This window comes from Echeneis naucrates, chromosome 2 (assembly GCF_900963305.1).
Source record: "Echeneis naucrates chromosome 2, fEcheNa1.1, whole genome shotgun sequence".
Taxonomy (NCBI): Eukaryota; Metazoa; Chordata; class Actinopteri; order Carangiformes; family Echeneidae; genus Echeneis; species Echeneis naucrates.
The window spans coordinates 14,314,572-14,333,878 of NC_042512.1; the positions used below are offsets into that span (position 1 = coordinate 14,314,572).

Here is a 19,307-nt window from a genome sequence, read left to right on the forward strand (position 1 = left end):
TTTGTAAAAAAAAAAAAACAGAGAGAGAGAGAAAGAGAAATAAATAAATAATAAAAATAAAACTGGCGCTCCCGTCGGTAATTTTCATTCATTGACTCCAACTCCCGTGATGCACTCTGTTGTGACGCACTGAGGAAGTTGGGACGGTCCGAAGAAGTTAAACAAAACACTTTTTTAAGTGGCAGAAAAAGGTGAGCAGGAGAAAAACAAATGTTTCTGAATAAAAACACCGAGAGCTGTGATGCATCGATCAGCTTTAATGGAGTTTATCGCTTTGCATAACTTTGCCTGACGCCGTGTCGCTTTAATACAGCACAGTGATAGATTGAGTCCACGTGGTGTGTGTCCGTGTGTCTGTCTGTGTGTGTCCGTGTATCTGCCTGTGTGTGGTAACATTTTGCATCCGAAGTCAGTCTGCAGAGACGAAGAAACCCTGACTGCTGTCCTCGACTGGGCTCCGGCTATTTCCTGCCTCAGGCTCTCAGACACGCTCAGGTGAGTTAAAACGCATCAGGCCGTTTATAACTTCTTATTTCTCGGTGCAGTCACGTCACTTGTGTTTTAGTAGTTTTACTTTGTTTTTGTAGTTTTCGCTGAAAAGCTGCCGAAGTGAGTTGAAAAGAATGAGGCAGACGTTTTTGAAATGTTGCATGAGAAATGAGTTATGGTTGAATTTTCCAAGATGCTGTTCCTACTGTCTGTTTGTGATGCGCACTGTGGGTTGACACATTTGACAACCCTTCACCAGTCCAGTTCACTGAGCTCATATTTTAGTCTTATCCTTAAAAATATGCAGAGGGAGCAGGGAAATGTCAGAAATAACGACAGTCTGTGTTACAGCCCCTCCGATTATGGATAGTTTTCTTCAAAAACAGGCTGTTGGAGTCATGCATTGCATTTGCTGTGACATGTGAGTCACATTAGTGTGGTGATTTCAGTCACAACCAGCGATTTGGCTAATTGTGTCACTTGTGCAGCCACCGTGCAACACTCGGCCTTTTGTATCTGTCTTCAGTGACTGGTGAGGTGAGATAGCGTAAAAGCACACAGACAACATTCCTGTGAGCAGTCTGGCCAGGTCATTGCACAATCCCTAGGTCAGCGCAGATCTGGATGTGATGAACTCTGACCCCGTGCTTTTTGAGTTGCAGTGGTGTAAAAGTGTTTGCAGCTTCTTTTTAACAATTTTTATGCGAAATGTTGGACGTTCACTGCATCAAAAGATGGAATAGTTTTATTGTAATTCTTTAATTACATTTTGAGGTTAAAAGAAATAAGAGTTTTTGTTTGCTTGTGTTTGTTGGAGTTTTTGTTTTTTGTCTTTTTTTTATAGACCAGAACAAAAGATAAGCCTAAAAGCCAATGAAATCATTGAAGTCTCAGTGATGAGATTACATTGATCCCAGTGTGGGTTGAGTGAATTTACACCCAGTGTGAATGAGCATATTGTGTTTGACTTGAAATAAGCACAGTTTTGTTGAAGTTTTTGTTTTTTTGAACAATATGAACAGCTGAAATATTTGCTTCACAAAAAATTGCTTTAGAAACAACGAAGGGATGCTTTCGCTGCATTTGGTAAATTAAATACTGAAAAGAAAAAAAAAAAAGACTGCATATGTTGCCTTGCCAAACCGAGGCTACAGCCAGCGTTGAGCTGTATATCAACTTGATAACGCCTTAATTTTTCTATTCAAATGAGCCGCTCTTTACAGTTGCTGGTGATTTGGACCCGTCCAGTGACCATGCCATTTAATTGTTGACTTGTGTTGTCGTTCTAGTTGATTGGATCCTTGTTTGTATAGCATCGCAAGACCCAAGGCCTCAGAAAAGGTCAACGCATCCTCAGAGCTTAGCAAATTCCCTTTGTTATAGGTCAGACTGTGCTGGCAATTAACTTCTTTGTGTACAATTAAAGGAGGATGGGAAGCGCTGGATGTGTAACCACGAGGCAGATATGATTTCACAGCAATCTTGTCCTCTTCTTCCTTTCGCTCAGGCGCAATGGCAGAACGGGTGCTGGTGGTCGGCAGCGGGGGTCGGGAGCACGCGCTGGCCTGGAAGTTGGCCCAGTCTCCATTTGTTCAGCAAGTCCTGGTTGCTCCGGGTAACGCAGGCACGGCCAGCTGCGGAAAGATCTGCAACTCTGGTAAATATAAATGCGCTTGAGGTCACATTCCTCCTCCTGATTCCATTAAAAACAGCCCAGTTGACCTTTTTTACAGTTCACTAAATTAATGTCAGCTGATATAAATCTATTATAAACACAGTGTTCACAATGTCTTGGGGCCAACGTAACCCCGAAGCAGTTAATTTTTATTCTCAGGTTAATGCATAAATGCAACAGACAGTCCATTTGACCGACAGTTCAACCACTTTGTCCATAAGAAGGGAGTTTGCACCATTTTCTTGTTTCAGCCGTGTTTAAGGCGAGCAGAGGCGCGGTAGCATGGAGGTAGTTGTTAGTTTGGTCGTGGCATCACGCAGCTGACGGGCGCGAATGAATGCTGACCTCTCTTTTGCTTTTTCTATATTCAGAGGTCTCGGTGAGTAACCACGCCATCTTGGTTCAGTTCTGTAAGGACCATCACGTGGGGCTGGTGGTGGTCGGACCTGAGGTGCCGCTGGCTGCAGGTAAGCACGGGTTGACTTTGAGAGTAACGAGCCAGTCTTGCTTGGCGTCCTTTTCATTCAGTTTTCCCTTCGACTTGGACGTCACCCTCAGGTATCGTCGACGACCTGACGGCCGCGGGAGTGCCGTGTTTTGGCCCCACAGCCAAAGCGGCGCAGTTGGAGGCCAGCAAGAGCTTTTCCAAAGCTTTCATGGAGCGTCACGGTATCCCCACGGCTCGCTACGGCAGCTTCACCGACCCCCAGGAGGCCTGCAAATTCATTCGCACGTCAGTACGCACACACACACACACACACACACACACATCTATTCACACGTACGTGATGATTGATAATTCAAAAGAAAGACACACTGGGAAACTTCTCTGACTCCTCCTTTCCTGGTGTTGTTCAGCTAATGAATAAATGGAGTAATTAGCAGAGTTAGATGTATTTTGTTTCCTGTGAGACAGTAGTATCAGTGCTATTAGTTTTCACTTCCAGTGGAGTTTGTTTTTTCAGAGCCATTAAACACAAAGATTTGTATCTTGATAGAAAACCAAATCCAAAGTTTAGTTTCGCAGATGGTTTGATGAGTTAACGGTCTAAGATGCGATGATTGTTTTTCATATGAGAGCGCCGTCGAAGAAGTTGGAGAAGAAAGAGTTGTTTGCAGACAAAGAGAAAATACTCAGCACGCAGCGAAAGTCATTTCTCTCGTCACATAAACCATCTCGGACAGAATAACAGCTGCCGCATCCTGACAGGCTTCATCCGTACAGATCTCAAACCCATCCCCAGACAATAGGGAGCCCAGCAAATGTTAAATAGTCCTCAGAAAAACATTTAGTACTTTATATCAGCCACGCAGCATCTGTTCCAGATGTGCTCGCTGAGAATTGAGGGCGGCTCTCCCTGCATATTATTGAGTCGTTTTCATTGTTCTGGGTCTCCAGCGCCGGCTTTCCTGCACTGGTTGTGAAGGCCAGCGGTCTGGCAGCTGGGAAGGGAGTCATTGTGGCGAGGGACCAGGACGAGGCCTGTCAAGCCGTGATGGACATTGTGAAGGTACCAGACCTTTCAGTCACACGTTTGTGCCCCGCTGGAACAATGCTGGTCTTTTTTTTTTTTTAATAACAATGGATAAAAGGAGCGTGTCATTCTTACAGGACAGAGCGTTCGGAGCCGCAGGGGAGACGGTGGTGGTCGAGGAGCTTCTGGAGGGAGAGGAAGTCTCTGTGAGTTAAGCAGTTGTCAAGTTCACATCACACATGCGCCAGCTCAACGTGAAAGTGGGGCCTTCCCTCTGCAGTGTCTGTGTTTTAGCGACGGGACCTCGGTGTCGATGATGCCTCCAGCGCAGGATCACAAGCGCCTGCGGGATGGCGACCTGGGGCCAAACACTGGCGGTATGGGCGCTTACTGCCCCACCCCTCAGGTACTGCCGTGACATTTTAGAGAGAGCGAGGTCACGCAAAGACACATTTGATCTAACGAGCTCCGCGTCGTCGCCGTTTTCTCTGTGCCCGGTGCAGGTCAGTCAGGAGCTGTTGCGACAGATCAAAGAGACGGTCCTCCAGAGGACGGTGGACGGGATGAAGAGGGAGGGAGCTCTTTACGTCGGCAAGTGCTGTTTTTCTGTTGTTCTATCTCCCCTGCGTCCGGTGTTGTTGTTTGTTTTTTCTTGCTCCGGCGAGGTCGTAGTTTGAGGTCGGCGTCCTGTATTTTTCTGCACCTGCCCAGGCGTGCTGTACGCAGGGCTGATGTTGACCGATCAGGGCCCGAAGGTACTCGAGTTCAACTGTCGCTTCGGAGACCCCGAGTGTCAGGTGTGTTTAATTGCCTGTGGCCTGCCACCGGTCCATCAGAGTATATGTAACGTCACATTTAGCTCTTTGCTCATCCTCCTTCAGGTGCTGCTGCCGCTGCTGCAGAGCGACCTATATGAAGTGATACTGAACACCATGAATGGCAAACTGGCGTCCAACGCCCCCGTGTGGCAGCAGGACAGCTCTGCAGTTACGGTGGTCATGGCCAGCGCCGGGTATCCCGGCTCCTACGAGAAGGGAATCGAGATTACAGGTACGGAGGGCTCTGCTGCGTCCAGGACACGCCTGTAATGCGCTCAAACGGCAGGAAGCAAAATCTGCGGACCCGCTGTGCTGAATTCCAGCTCATTTTATTGCCTCTTGTTCCTCCTTTTAGATGGATCTATAAATACAATTTCAGTCCAAACAACCCACATTGGCCTCACATAATTACTTGAAATGATTTATTGGCACAAATTTCACATAAGGTTCATAAAGGGTTGATTCGCGCACACGTTTTGCTCCAGGTTTGTCCAAGGTCCAGGACATGGGGCTGCAGGTTTTCCACGCTGGCACGGCCCTGAAGGAAGGAGGCGTGGTCTCCAGCGGCGGGCGGGTCCTGACAGTCACCGCCATCAGTTCGTCCTTGGAGACGGCCTTGCGGGCGGCCAATCGGGCCGTGGCCGACATCGGCTTCCCGGGCGCCGTGTACCGTCACGACATTGGCCACCGGGCCATCGCCCACCTGAACCAACGCAGGTGTGTGTGTGTGTGTGTGTGTGTGTCACAGACTGAAAACACTAAAACCATGACCTTTTTCCCTTTTGATTTTCTTTCTAAATCATTTCCAACCCGTACGTCACATGTTCAAGAATAATAAACGTCACGGTGGATGTACTTGGGGCCCTAGCTCATTGATTTTAATCAGCACGATCGACGCTCACGCATGTGAGCGGATGTAAAATGAATCTTCTGATTTTACACACGTTAAATCCTCCTCAACAATGCTTGTAGCAGTTTGAGAAGTGGAGACATGACAGAAACCCGTGTCTTTGACAGAGGTCTGACCTATAAGGACAGCGGCGTGGACATTGCTGCCGGGAACAAGCTGGTGGAGACGATCAAGCCTCTGGCCAAGGCAACTTCTCGAGCCGGTAATTTTCATCGACAAAACCTATAAACTGCAGGAAAATCCAATTGTTGTGCATCAGAACGATGATTATACGCTTGCGTTTCAGTGCTCATGTCACACAAACGAAGCACTTGAAGAAAATAGTATTTTAATGTTAGTCTCTGCACCGTCAGACGGAGACATTGTTTTCTTGTTAGAAGCGGCAGAATGAAACTGTTTTCTCATTCGAAAACAACTGGCTAGAAATTTTTTCCAATTGTATTTATAATTGGAGTGAATTAGATTACATCTTACGTTCAGCATTAGATGTAGAAGAAACGGCGACCGTGTCGGTAATTGGTGTTTTTCCCCAATCAGGGTGCAATGCAGAACTGGGAGGCTTCGCTGGGCTCTTTGACCTGAAGGCAGCAGGATTTGTGGACCCTATCCTGGTGTCTGGGACAGATGGAGTAGGGACCAAGTTGAAGGTGGGATTTGAAAATAAGGACGACACGTTGAGATGATGTTGTTTGTGACTCGTAGTAATTGCAAGGTCCTGGGAAAAAAAAATGCTAAAGGAATGGAAGAACTAGAACTTCCACTCAGTCTAAAATGACTTTGGTAATTTCCACATGGGCTAAGAAATATAACCACTCAAGTTTGGATTTAAATGTGGCTCGGAAGTAAAGAGGCAGCAGCGGAGCTTGTCTGGAAACAGACTCAGAGGGTTCTACTTTGGCTTCTTAAAACCCCCGAACAGAAAATAGACATTTGTTTCAAGTGTGAAAGATCCCAAAGGATTTCAAGGACAAGACAGAGCTCAGTTGTCGTCGTTTAAGACTTGAGTTTTAATTAGGAAAGTGCCAAAATGTCCTTTCTTCCTCTTTTCTCGTTCATCGTCAGATCGCACAGGCGTGCCAGCAACACGGCGGCCTGGGCCAAGACCTGGTGGCCATGTGCGCAAACGACGTGCTCGCTCAGGGCGCCGAGCCGCTCTTCTTCCTCGACTACTTCTCCTGCGGCAGCCTGGACGTGGAGGTGGCGGCTTCGGTGGTCGGCGGCATCGCCAAAGCCTGCGAGACGGCGGGCTGCGCGCTGCTGGGTGAGACTGGAGAAGATCATTTCCGTTCGGTTCAGTATTCGGGATTTCAGGATTTCCTTCCTGAAATCAAACCTCCCGCATCTTTGTTCTCGTCAGGAGGCGAGACGGCAGAAATGCCCGGCGTCTACGCTCCGGGCGAATACGACCTGGCCGGGTTCTGCGTCGGAGCGGTGGAGCGAGGAGCCCTGCTGCCCAGGCTGGGGGACATCACCGAGGGAGACCTGCTGATCGGAGTGGCCTCCTCCGGAGTGCACAGCAACGGTTTCAGCCTGGTCCGCAAAGTCCTGGAGAAAGCCCGCCTCAGCTACAGCGACCCAGCTCCCTTTGGGAAACAGGGCCAGACAGTCGGTAAGACACCTCCAGGTCTCAAAGTTTGACCGAGAGATTTGTTCAGCAGCCCCGGAACGTGTATTTGAAATGTTTGTGAGAGATTCTCAATTTTTGACTGAACCGCTCCAGGGGAGGTTTTGCTCACACCGACCAAGATCTACAGTCGGCCGCTCCTGCCAATCCTGCGCAGCGGGGCCGTCAAAGCCTACGCTCACATCACAGGCGGCGGACTTTTGGAGAACATCCCTCGAGTGCTGCCCGGGGAGCTGGCAGTGGATTTGGGTGAGACGAAAGCACGCGCACATTTGATGCAACACAAGCATACGAAAACGTTTGCATCGACAAACTGGGAAGGAAATTTCTCTCCCTGGCTGAAGCTGCGCTTGCCTTTTAGAAATTAAAGCTATGAATGGTTTCAGAGAATTTGAATGAAGGAGGTTTCCCTGTAGTTGCGTGGCCTTTCTGCATCCCAAAGTCCATAGCAATGCAAAGTTAAAGTAACAGCCTTCAGAGTATATTCCCATACTTCCCCTACGCTAATTTTCATGCATCTCTCCCTGATTAACAACAACGAGCTAAAGGTCACGGTTGTCTCGTTAATGTCGAAGCTCTGTTTGCATCCAGACGCGTCGCGGTGGAGCATCCCTCCGGTGTTCTCGTGGCTCCACAAAGAGGGGGGATTGAGCGAGGAGGAGATGGCCCGCACCTTCAACTGCGGCCTGGGGGCGGTGCTGGTGGTGGCCCCCGCGGACGCCCAGAGGGTTCTGCGCCAGCTTCAAGCCCAGGAAGAGGCCTGGATCGTGGGTTCGCTGGCCCGCAAGCAGCCCGGTGAGACATCGAAACGACAAAATCCTCGTGCGAGCGGAATCCACGTGAAACTTTACGCGTTTGTTTACGCAGGGGCGGAACCCGTGACGGTCCGTAACCTGAGACACAGCCTGCTGAACGAGGGACCGGTTTCTGGGGGAGAGCCGGAGGTCGGGCGGAACAACGGTTGCCACGGCAACGTCAGCGCGCCCTGCAAGAAGATGAGAGTCGGCGTCCTCATCTCTGGCACAGGTGGGCGCTCATTCATCTGGTTTCTGTCAAAGGTCACGTAAGAGCCCAGACGGTTTTCCCAACGCTTTTTTCCTTGTTCCGCTGCAGGGACCAACCTCCAGGCCCTGATCGAGCAGGTCAAACGTCCGTCCAGCGCGGCAGAGATTGTGGTGGTCATCTCAAATAGGCCCGGAGTTCAGGGCCTGAAGAGAGCATCGCTGGCGGGCATCCAGACACGGGTAACAACGGCGCAACTGTTGATAGCAAAAAAAAAAAGTCAAAGTCAAGACAGCCCAAACAGACTTGAATAATTAGAAGATTAAAATGCAACGTCCTCATCATGGGTTGACTCCAATTAGGTGGTGGACCACAAGCTGTACGGGAGCCGAGCCGAGTTCGACGGCACCATCGATCACGTGCTGGAGGAGTTTGGGGTGGAGTTGGTGTGTCTGGCTGGATTCATGCGGATCCTGACGGGGCCTTTTGTCAAGAAATGGAAAGGTGCGAAAAAGCAACATTTTGTGCGATTTATGGCGTCAAGTCAGAGTCTGGCAATCACCGCCGTTTGTTTCTGTTGCAGGAAAGTTGCTGAACATCCACCCGTCCCTGCTGCCATCATTTAAGGGTGTGAACGCCCAGAAGCAGGCCCTGCAGGCTGGCGTGCGGGTCACTGGCTGCACAGTCCACTTTGTGGCGGTAAGCGGGACATTGAGTGGCAATAATAATGTCAAACCGAGAGGCGCGACGCCGTGAATAACCAAAAGCCACCGTGTCGTTTGTCTGTTTAGGAGGAGGTGGACGCCGGAGCCATCATCGTTCAGGAGACGGTGCCCGTGCTGAACGGCGATACGGAGGAGAGTTTGTCCGACAGGATCAGACAGGCAGAGCACCGCGCTTTCCCCGCCGCCCTGGAGCTCGTGGCCAGCGGTGCCGTCAGACTCGGAGAGGACGAACACATCGCCTGGAAGCGTCAGAGCTAAATAACGCAAAGAGCCGGTAGCATAGCAAAAAAAAACAGACGAGGATGAATCGAAAAACAAGTTTACTGTATTTTGAGAGCAGCAGGTAATACGACAGTATTCACGGTACAGTACGTACTCTTTATTTTCCACTGTTTACTTTTTCGGATGCTGGGAATAGAAGCATTCCAAACTTAGCTTGAGAGAAATAGACAAATGTAGAATTTCCTCCGCGTTGGGTTCAACTAATGTCTTAGAAGGAACTGCACGGCGGTACAACTTGTAACACTGACAGGATGGAGTTTGTTGTCTGATTAATACCTTAATGTTGGGTCTGTCGTGAATAAACTAAGAATGTCCACTCATAGATGCACCTTGTCTAGAGTTTTGTCAACTCACTCATCCAGCTCGGCTCAACTCAATCGTCCCTGACATGCCAGAGTCTGGATCCCATTTCCGAGTGGAAAACGTCACGTCCTGTGGAAACGCAGCACGGAGAGTCTCTCATTTCGAGCTCTGGTGGACAAACGCGACTCTCCCTTTAAGTCGTGCTTCTCCAGCAAACGGATGATGTCCTCTGGTGAGAAAAGGAGAAGTTAGTGATGTTCAGTCACGCTTGAAAACCATTGAAATGCACGCAAACCCACCCGGATCATTCTCTGCAATGGTAATGAGGTAAAATAGGCCTCGGCCGGACAGCAGCTGCGGCACAAAGGGCAGAAATCTGTCCAGCACCTCTCGTCCTCGCTGCCCACCGGCCCAGGCCGCCTCGATGCCCCTGCTGCCGACCTGAGAGGGAAACACTTGTTTCTGAAACGCTCCACACTTTGAACTTTTCAACGAGCGACTGGACAGAGCTGAGCCACCTCCTCTGATGGAGTCACCACGTAGGGAGGGTTGAACAGGAGCACGTCCACTTTTCCGCTCAGCCGAGGCAGGAGACACTCCACCTGAAGGCGGAAAAAGAAATGAGGCCTGCACGTTTTAATCCGACGCTTTGGAAGTAAGGCACAAGTCTCACCAGGTCCGTGATGACTGGCTGCAGGGAGACGTTGTTGCAGGAAGCTGTCTCTTCCGTGCACCGCGCTGCCGCAGGATTCACATCTGTGCAGCTGCAACACAAACAGACACACGTCCCACATCAGAACAGGATCGGCTGTCCCGCCTGCTCCAAAGAGACGAGGCGACGCGACGCTCACACGTAAAGAGCCGAAGGTCCGAGCACCGACGCCAGGAATGCAGATACCACCCCGGAGCCGCTGCCGACCTCCACACACACGGCCGGGCTGCAAAAGAAACGCTCTTTTAATAAGATTCACATCAACCGATGTGGTGTGTGTGTGTGTGTGTGTGTGTGTGTGTGTGTGTGTGTGTGTGTGTGTGTTGGACCTCAGCAGCTGCAGCCGCTGCGCATCCTTCTCCAAAGCGTCCACCAAAAGGAAAGAGTCCTCCGACGGCTCGTAGACGTCCTGAAAGGGCCCCCGTCCGGCGTGGGAGTAAAGGGGGGTGGGGTAGCCGCTGCACATGGTCTCCCCACCGGGGTAAAGCCCGGCCGATGCCCCCTGTCACTGTCCACCGAAGCCGGCGTCTAACGTGGGACTGGCTTTGAAACAACACGAGTCCAGGACTTCCGTGTTTACCTCTACGTCACAGTGACGTCACCGACCGTTTCATCGACGTATAACGCAAGAGTTGTGTTGTTGAGTGTCCATTTACACACATATAAATAGAGCAAATAATACGACAGTGTTGCGTGTCAGCATGGATTGCAAACATGCAACAGAAAAATTTGCTCCGTGTTTCTTGTTCTTCTACTTCTTCTTCTTCTTCTTCTTCTTCTTCTTCTTCTTCTTCTTCTTCTTCTCTTTGGCGTCTGTCGGCTGCCGGACTCCGGAGGGGTCGCTTTGCTGCCTCCTGCTGGATTTCAGTCACGCTACATCTTTAAAATGTGAAGATGAATGAGTGTTTTTCATGGTCTGCGTGTGTCCGTTTCAAGGGTTACAGAAAGGGCCTCAGCACTGTTGAATCTGGGTTCCCTGTAAATGTGACCCATCTGCGTCAGGTGCTGTCATCTTTGTGCAAAATTAGAATGAATATAAATATTTATCCCACAATGGGAAATGTGCTGTTACAGCAGCAAACTCATAGAGAGCATAGAGAAAATAAAAGCATAGAGACTAGTAGAGCTATAGAAAACATATAAAGTGGCTGATGATGAAGTGACAGTCAAGTAGAGGAAAAAAAAAGTAACTAGTAATTAGTCCAGAATGCAGATTATTTTGCAGCCACAGAGAGATGTTGTGTTGTCTGGTAGCTGCTGGAATAAATGCTCTGCGGTAGTGTATTTTTTTTTTTTTTTTTGTTTGTTTGTTTGTTTTTATTGCTGAGGGAGCTGCTTCGTTGTCCCGTAGTGTCACGAAGGAGGTGGGAGGGGTTGTCCAGGATGGATGTCAGTTTGGTCAACATCCTCCTCTCACCTGCCTTCTCAGTGGAGTCCAGAGAGCAGTCTGGGACAGGTCCGGCCCTTCCTGTCCCTCTCTGGACGTCCACTGCAAAGGGCCTCAGTCCTCTCAGAAGGCAGAGACGACTCTGGCCCTGTTTGTAAAGTGTGTTGGTGTTGAGTGAGCAGTCTGACACCCCCCCCCCCCCCCCCCCCCCCACACACACACACACACACAGTAAAAAAGACTGGTGAGATGGCATGGCACTGAGGATCCAGGTGAGGAGAAGCACCCCTCCCCCAGCCTGGGCAGACCAGGGCAGACTCCACAACAACTGCAGACCTCCCCAGTCCTCCAGGTCTGAGGGATCTCCAGGATGACGTCCCTGTGGGCAGGCCGGACACAACTCCCTGCGTGGAGGGCCCACACAAAGAGACACAGGAGCTAAGAACTGAAAGATTAAGACAATGGAGATGGAAAGAAATAGTCTAGAAGTGTGAAAGTTTAAAATGTCAAATTTTTTAAGTAATAAAATGCAAAAGACTTCAAATAAAATAAATAAAAATGAAATGAAGACGACGAAGACACGAGAGAGTAAAAGAAATCAGTTAAAAGCCAAATGAAAAAGGTGAGTCTGGAGCTTTCTTCGGAAAATATCCACAGTCTCTGCGGCCCTGAGGTTACAGCCCACTCCAGCTCCTTCCAGCGATGGCCGGATGGTGTTGATAGCACCGGGGAAGTCAAAAAACACGACCCTAGCTGCGGCCCCAGTGGGCTCCAGGTGTGACTGACATCTGTGCGGCGGGTAGATGACAGCGTCTTCCTCACCAGCACCAGGTCTGCATGCGAACAGTACAGGGTACAGGCGAGAGGCTCCCTGCGGTGCGTGACCTTTGGAAGTGGGACCACACGGGATGTCTCCCACAGGAGCAGAACTCTCCAGACATCCCTGGTGTTATTTCCCTGAAGGTGTTTCTCCAGCTCCCTCCTGTACCTGTCTTGGCTCCTGCTTATTTCTCTCCTCAGCTCCTTCTGCGCTCTCTTCCTTTCCTCCTTGTCCCCCGTCTTAAAAATACTCTTCTTGTCATTCAGCTGGTTTTGTTGTTGGGGAAACACCACAGGCTCTCTCACTGTCAATGTCCTCCTCGCGTGGGCCACAGAGCACTACCCAGTCTGTGGTGTCAAGTCCCTCAATACATACAGAATATATTTATCAAAATAAATGGAGATAATGAAGAACGGTTTTCAGGTTTGTGTTCATTTGTAGCCACGGGGGAACCAGGCACGTGAAATCTAGATGTGACTGAAGAGACACGTGCTGAGCGACTGGATAATGAAGAAGCTGAGCAGGACACAGCTGTAAAGCAGCAGATGTGACGGGAAAGAGGCAGTTTTTCTCTGTACTGTGAGCAAACTGTACCAAAAGGTAACTGATCATGTAGTTCTTATTAAAGTTTGGTTTGTTTGTTTGTTTGTTTTTTTTTACCCAATCCCAGGTCGTCGTATAGCTGAAAAGATCACATATATAAAAAATATAATATGATCAACGTCCTGAAGGCCTGAGATGATCCCCAACAGTAGTGGAAACAGCTGATCAGTGTGTCTGTCTCTTTAAAGACGCGGCGGAGGACCGCCGAGGTTCAGCTGACCGAATGAGGACGAACTTAAAGGGGAGACTGCTCAGCGGCTCTCCGCGGTGTCGTGGGACGATTTGGAGATCAGCTGGTGCAGATAAGTTTGTTTGGCCCTTTTTCATTTATCGCTACACGTCCATGTGGACATGGCGCTCTGTTGGGGGGCGTGACACGTGCGTGTCGTTTGTTGTTGGTTTGGGACGAGTTAGTCGTTTTTTTGTTGGTTTGTTGTTAGTTTGGAGAGAGTTTGTCGTTTGTTGTTGGTTTGTTAGTTTGGGACGAGTTTGTTGTTAGTTTGGGACGAGTTTGTTGTTGGTTTGTTAGTTTGGGACGAGTTTGTTGTTAGTTTGGGACAGTTTGTTGTTAGTTTGGGACGAGTTTGTTGTTGGTTTGGAACGAGTTTGGCGTTTGTTGTTGGTTAGTTGGTGGTTTGGGACGGGCTTGTCGTTTATTGTTGGTTTGTCGTTGAGTTAGTTGTTGTTGGTTTGGGACGAGCTTGTCGTTTGTTGTTGGTTTGTTGTTGGTTTGGGACGAGCTTGTCGTTTGTTGTTGGTTTGTTGTTGGTTTGGGACGAGCTTGTCGTTTGTTGGTTTGTTGCTGGTTTGGGACGAGCTTGTTGTTTGTTGTTGGCCTGTTGTTGGTTTGGGACGAGCTTGTCGTTTGTTGTTGGTTTGGGACGAGCTTGTCGTTTGTTGTTGGCTTGTTGTTGGTTTGGGACGAGCTTGTCGTTTGTTGTTGGTTTGGGACGAGCTTGTCGTTTGTTGTTGGTTTGGGACGAGCTTGTCGTTTGTTGTTGGCATGTTGTTGCTTTGGGACGAGCTTGTCGTTTGTTGTTGGCTTGTTGTTGGTTTGGGACGAGCTTGTCGTTTGTTGTACTGGTGTTTGTTTTTTGGCTCGTAGTTTCTGTCGTGCAGTGGCTGTCTAAGTTTCGATGTTTGCTTGCTTTGGTGTACGAGTCAACTTGTTGTTTGTGGCTTTGGTTTGACTGCAGTCGACTTAACCCAATCCTTTTTTTTCCTTATCTCCAGTCAATGCAGGCTCCAGTTTGAGGACTACAGTGCAGAAACAGAAACTACAGTGCATATCTGAGCATGGGTTAAAAATAATGCTTTTTGTTTGTCTCCTCTAACCAGGCCTGGTGGTGGTGGTGGTGGGAAAACATCCAGGATGGAGCACAACGATCAACTGTCAAAGATAAGTTTTCTCTTGAGTTCTGTTTGAATTATTCATGAAAACATTCTGTCTCTTTGTGAGTTGAAACCAAACTTCATTGTGGGTCAGAGTTGGCGGCGGTTTGTCGCTTGTGCGTTGGCTCATGGCTTTTATGTATTGCTTGTTAAGGCTTGCGGTTTCTCTTGTGGGTTGGTTCTGGAGGTTTTGGATCGTCTTGTTTTCTGCTTTGTCGTGTGAATATTGTATCTGAACCGACGTTGACGAGAGCTCAGTCGTATGACCTTATCATTCACTGTAGTAATTTCATTTTCTTTTTCTCCTTGAAGCAGGTCCGTTGGTGCTGGGCAGACATCTCGGATGGAGGATGAAGTGATGGAACATCAGGATCGGCAGCAAAAGATAAGTCTTACCTTGAGCTCTATTAGAATTATTGATCGGAGTACTCTGTCTCTTAATGACCGGAGTCACTGAAGCTGAAAAATGAAGCGTAATTGAGCAATTGATGAGGTTTAATGAAGAAATTCAGGTTGATTTCATGATGGGTGCATGTTGTTGGTGGCTTGTCGCTTGTTGTCTCATGGTCTTGTTGCCTATGGCTTTTTTTTGCTGAGTTTGCTTGTGTTGTCTGTGCTGGCTTGCAGTTTCTCTTGTGCGTTGGCTCTGGAGGTGTAGGTCTTGCTTTCTTGCTTGTTTTGGTCTTTTTATTGTTTTGGTGCTTATGTTTTGTGCAAAGTGTTTTATTTATTGTGAATAGTTTTGATATAGTATCTGAACATGTATCGAATAGAAGTCAACATGTAATTGCCTCATTGTTAATATTTATTATGTTCTCCTTCTTAAGCAGGTCTGTCGGTGCTGGGAAACCATCCAGGATGAAACAGCAGGATCAGCTGTCAAAGATAAGTGTTGTTATTTTTTTATTTTATTTTATTTTTTTTGTGAGATCTATTGGAATTATTAATGAAAACATTCTGTGTTTTTATTTATTTTTTTTATTTAATGAACGGGTTGAAACGGTCTTCATTGACTGCATCTTTGTATTTAAGTGCAGTTGAACATTTGACAAGGTTGAATGAAGAAATTGGGGTTGACTTCATCATGACTTGATAATGGTGGCAGTGGTTTGTTGCTTCTGTGTTGGCTCATGGTTTTTATTTTATGGATTGCTTGTGGTTTCTCTTGTGCGTTGGTTCTGGAGGTTTTGGTAGCGGTTTGTTGGTTGTATTGGTCTTGCTTTGATAATTGTGTTTTCTGCTTTGTTGTGTGACTAGTTTTATGTTGTATCTGAACTTATGTTGAAGAGAAGTCAGTATGGTCTTACTATGTTGTTAATGTTTTATTTATTTCTTTTTATTTTGTCTCTCCTTTAAGCAGGTGTGTTGGTGCTGGGAATACATCCGAGACGGAACATCAGGATCAGCTGTCAAAGATAAGTTATCTTTCTCTTTGAGGTCTATTTGAATAATGAATCAAAACACTCTGCCTCTTAATGAGTTGAGTAGAAATGTTGTTAAATGACTGCATCTTTGGATGCAAGTGAGAAGGTTTGGTGAAGAACTCGGGGCGGACCGCATGGCAGCGTGTTGGGGGTGTTTTGCGGCTTCTGTGCTGGTTTTTGGGTGTCGTGTTGCAGATTCTCTCGGGGTTTGGCGCCGGTTTCGGCCGCTTTGGCCTCGCGGTTTCGGCTTTGGTGCTCGGTTTGCCGTGGCTCAGTTGTAGGCTGTTGGTGTGTTCTCGGTTGCGGTTGATGTTTCGTGTTTATCTACTTTGAAGTGTCCTTTTTCCTGCCTCTTAAGTGTTGTATGTGTAGGCATTGTTTCTAACACGGTGTGTTCTCCTTTGTCTAGGTTTGTTTTCAGAGTAGCAGAGGTGAACCATCTTGGAAAGAAAATATGGTAAGAAGTCAATTGTTGTATATTTGTGTATCTTTAGATTTAGTATGACTTGGCAATAGTGTGTTTAGTGTAATCAGTGTTTTCTGACAGTTTTCTGAGTGTCCTATTTTCTTGGCTGTTAACTGTTGTATGTGTAGTTTGTCTGCTCCGTTTTCTGATATCACATGTTCTGTCTTTTGTGCCCCCCCCTCCTCCAGGGAAGCAAAAGAGCTGTATCTGCTGCTGGCTGGAAAACAAGGTAAGAAGTGAACAGCTGTATGTTTAGTATTTAGGTTGTGTAGTTTGTCATCTCCATTTCCTGACATCATGTGTTCTTCTCTTTGTTTGTTTATTTTTTTTTTTTTATTAAAATTTCAGGGTAGCAGAAGTGATGTAACGAGTGCTTTTTGAAAACAAGGTGAGAACTCAAGTGTTTCATGTGTAGTTATTAGCTTCAGTTGTTTCTCTGCTCCTTTTTCTGATGTCACGTGTTCCTCTCTCTGTTTTTGGTTGTCTTGACTTCAGGGTAGCAGAGGTGATGGAACTCGTGTTGTCTGAGAGCAAGGTGAGGAGTCAGGGTTTATGTTTACTATGTAGGTTCTGTAGTATATTTATTTATTTTATTTTTTTAAATCTCATGTCATCTGTTCTCTCTTGCTCTCTCATTCACTTGTTTTGGTTTGTTTTCAGGGTAGCAGAGGTGATCCACCTTGAGCTGCCTGAAAATAAGGTAAAGAGACAATGGTTGTGTATTTGTGTATCTTCCGATGTACAATTAATGAGTAGTTGAATGTTTAGTGTATTCAGTGCCTTCTGACTTAAGTGTCCCTTTCTCTTGCCTGTGAAGTGTTGCATGTGTAGTGTTTAGGTTTTAGTAGTTTCTCTGCTCCTTTTTCTGACATCATATGTCTTTCTCTCTTTTTTGGTGTCGTTTGTTTTCCGGGTAGCAGAGGGGATGTAACTGGTGCTGTCAGAAAACCAGGTAAGAAGTGAACTGTTGTATGTTTTAGTGTTTAGGTTCTGTAGATGATCTGCTCCTTTTTCTGACGTCATCTGTTCTCCCCCCCCTCCTTTAGGGTGTCAGAGGTGATGGAACCTGTGCTGCCTGAAAACAAGGTAAGAAGTGAACCTTTTGTTTGTGTTGTGTTTAGGTTGTGTAGTTTCTCTGTTTTTTTTTTCTGACATTATATGTTCTTTTCTCTTTTTTGGTGTTGTTTGTTTTCCGGGTAGCAGAGGTGATGGAACTGGTGCTGCTTGAAAACAAGGTAAGAAGTGAACTGTTGTATGTTTAGTGTTTAGGTTGTGTAGTTTCTCTGCTCCTTTTTCTGACATCATGTGTTCTCTCTCTTAATTTTTTATGGTGGCAGGCTAGCAGAAGTGGGTGAAGCTGCTGCTGCTGCCTGTAAATAAGGTAAGAATGAAGTGTGTACGTGTAGAGTGTTTTGGTTGTGTAGTTTCTCTGCTCCTTTTTCTGACATCATATGTTCTTCTCTCTTTTTTGGTGTTGTTTGTTTTCCAGGTCGCAGAGGTGATGGAACTGGTGCTGCCTGAAAACAAGGTAAGAATTGAACCGTTGTATGTTTAGTGTTTAGGTTCCGTAGATGATCAGTTTGTTTTTCTGACGTCACATGTTCATCTTTTATTTTTCTTATGTTTATTTTTCTTATGTTTGTTGTTTTTATATCAGGGTAGCAGAGGTGATGGAAGTGGTGATGCCTGAAAACCAGGTAAGAAGTGAAGAGTTGTATGTTTTAGTGTATAGGTTCTGTTGTGTCTCTGTTCCTTTGTCTGATGTTGTGTGTTCATTTCTCCCTCTTTTTTTTGGCGGTGTTCTTACTTCAAGAAGGGAGAAGAAGTGATCCACCTGGAGCTGCCAGAAAAGAAGGTAAGAAGTCAATGTTTAGAAAGTGTGTGTGTGTGTGTGTCCGTGTGTGTGTGTGTGTGTGTGTGTGTGTGTGTGTGTGTGTGTGTGTGTGTGTGTGTGTGTGTCTGTGTGTCTGTGTGTGTGTGTCTGTCTGTCTGTCTGTCCACGCTTGGTGCCCCTTGGTGGTGGGATGGGGGCAGGATCGTGGGAGTCCTTGTGTTCCTTGGGAGGTTTGTGAGGGCATCACACTGGTACGGGTGTCTGGGCTCTTGGCGGCGATGTCTGAGGACCGGCTCGGGTTCCCCTCGTTGCTCTTTGTCGGTGCTGGGATGTCTCTGCTCTGCGGTGGGAGTCTGCCTGTGCTGGGGCAGGTTGGGTAGGCGCCCTCAACCTGTCCCAGGTGTTGCAGGTGGGCTCTTGCTGTGGAGTGGGGGCGTCTCGGTGGCTGGCGGGGGCAGCAGGGGAGTGCCTGTGCTGGCTCTTGGATGTAGCTGCTGGGGGTCTGGGCACGTGTGCTGGTGTGTTCCCTTGCGCTGACCAAGTGGGACCAAGGACTGCCTGGTTCTGTTCTTGTTCTGTCATTGTGGGGTGCTGGGTGGGGGGACTGTGTGTGTGTGTGTGTGTGTGTGTGTGTGTGTGTGTGTGTGTACGGCACATGGGTATAAGAACTATTATCTGCTCATTTATACTCAGGTCGAGCATTACATGTCGTCCTGCTGGGTGATGTTGTTAACATTGATATGAATAACTAACCTCAAACTGAAGCACAGAAATAAGAATGAGGGTCCTTCTGTAAATGTAGCATAGAGGTCAGGGGGCACCAGTGGGGGTCTCTGTATAGTTATGTAGGATTTGCTCTTCATGTTTAGAGCCTGATAAGGTAGCTGCAGAAATCTACAGGTTTTGTAGTATTTCTTGGGTCAATATCATAGAAAGGACTTGAATTGGAGGTCGGTGCTCCTTTTTTCTGATGTCATGTCTTCTTTCTCTGTTTTTGTCTGGGGGGGGGAGTTCTCAGGGTATCAGCAGAGGTGATGTAACGTGTGCTCTGTGAACAAGGTAAGGAATGAATATGTATATGTTTGTTGTTTATCTTCTGTTGTTTCTCCGATCTATTACATCATGTGTTCATGCCCCCCTCTCCCCCTGTCTCTCTCTTTTATTTATTTATTTATTTTTTGGGTGTTTGTTTTCAGGAGAGCAGAGATGATGTAACTGTTGCTGCCTAAAAATAAGGTAAGGAGTGGATGGTTATGTGTGTAGGTTCTGTAGTGTCTTGGCTCAGTTATCTGACTTAATGTGTTTGTCTCTTTCTTTTTTATTTTTGTTGTTGTGACAGGGCAACAGAAGTGGGTGAAGCTGCTGC

The 19,307-nt window shown here is 47.4% G+C and overlaps 2 protein-coding genes across 4 annotated transcripts; one reads left to right on the forward strand and one right to left on the reverse strand.

Moving 5' to 3' along the window:
- Positions 1-125: 125 nt before the first annotated feature.
- gart (phosphoribosylglycinamide formyltransferase) lies at positions 126-9,070 on the forward strand. Of its 2 annotated transcripts, none has more exons than XM_029518390.1 (23): positions 126-191; positions 410-495; positions 1,997-2,146; positions 2,536-2,631; positions 2,723-2,897; positions 3,564-3,675; positions 3,777-3,845; positions 3,920-4,045; positions 4,143-4,230; positions 4,351-4,436; positions 4,521-4,689; positions 4,943-5,174; positions 5,475-5,569; positions 5,905-6,014; positions 6,430-6,628; positions 6,725-6,976; positions 7,088-7,240; positions 7,583-7,786; positions 7,859-8,017; positions 8,105-8,235; positions 8,356-8,497; positions 8,577-8,692; positions 8,785-9,070. In XM_029518390.1, exons 3-23 carry the CDS (start codon positions 2,002-2,004, stop codon positions 8,974-8,976), a joined length of 3,051 nt encoding a protein of 1,016 aa, XP_029374250.1. In that variant the 5' UTR covers positions 126-191; positions 410-495; positions 1,997-2,001; the 3' UTR covers positions 8,977-9,070. The 2 variants fall into 2 exon arrangements, with proteins under 2 accessions (XP_029374250.1, XP_029374258.1); XM_029518398.1 differs by having other exon boundaries at positions 414-495.
- On the reverse strand, positions 9,022-12,343 carry hemk2 (HemK methyltransferase 2, ETF1 glutamine and histone H4 lysine). Of its 2 annotated transcripts, XM_029518419.1 has the most exons (7): positions 12,333-12,343; positions 10,345-10,473; positions 10,155-10,241; positions 9,977-10,067; positions 9,822-9,905; positions 9,603-9,744; positions 9,022-9,532 (listed from the first exon to the last, which is right to left on the reverse strand). In XM_029518419.1, the coding sequence occupies exons 1-7, from the start codon at positions 12,341-12,343 to the stop codon at positions 9,426-9,428; spliced, it is 651 nt and encodes a 216-aa protein (XP_029374279.1). In that variant the 3' UTR covers positions 9,022-9,425. The 2 variants fall into 2 exon arrangements, with proteins under 2 accessions (XP_029374279.1, XP_029374286.1); XM_029518426.1 differs by lacking the exon at positions 9,822-9,905.
- Positions 12,344-19,307: the final 6,964 nt, after the last annotated feature.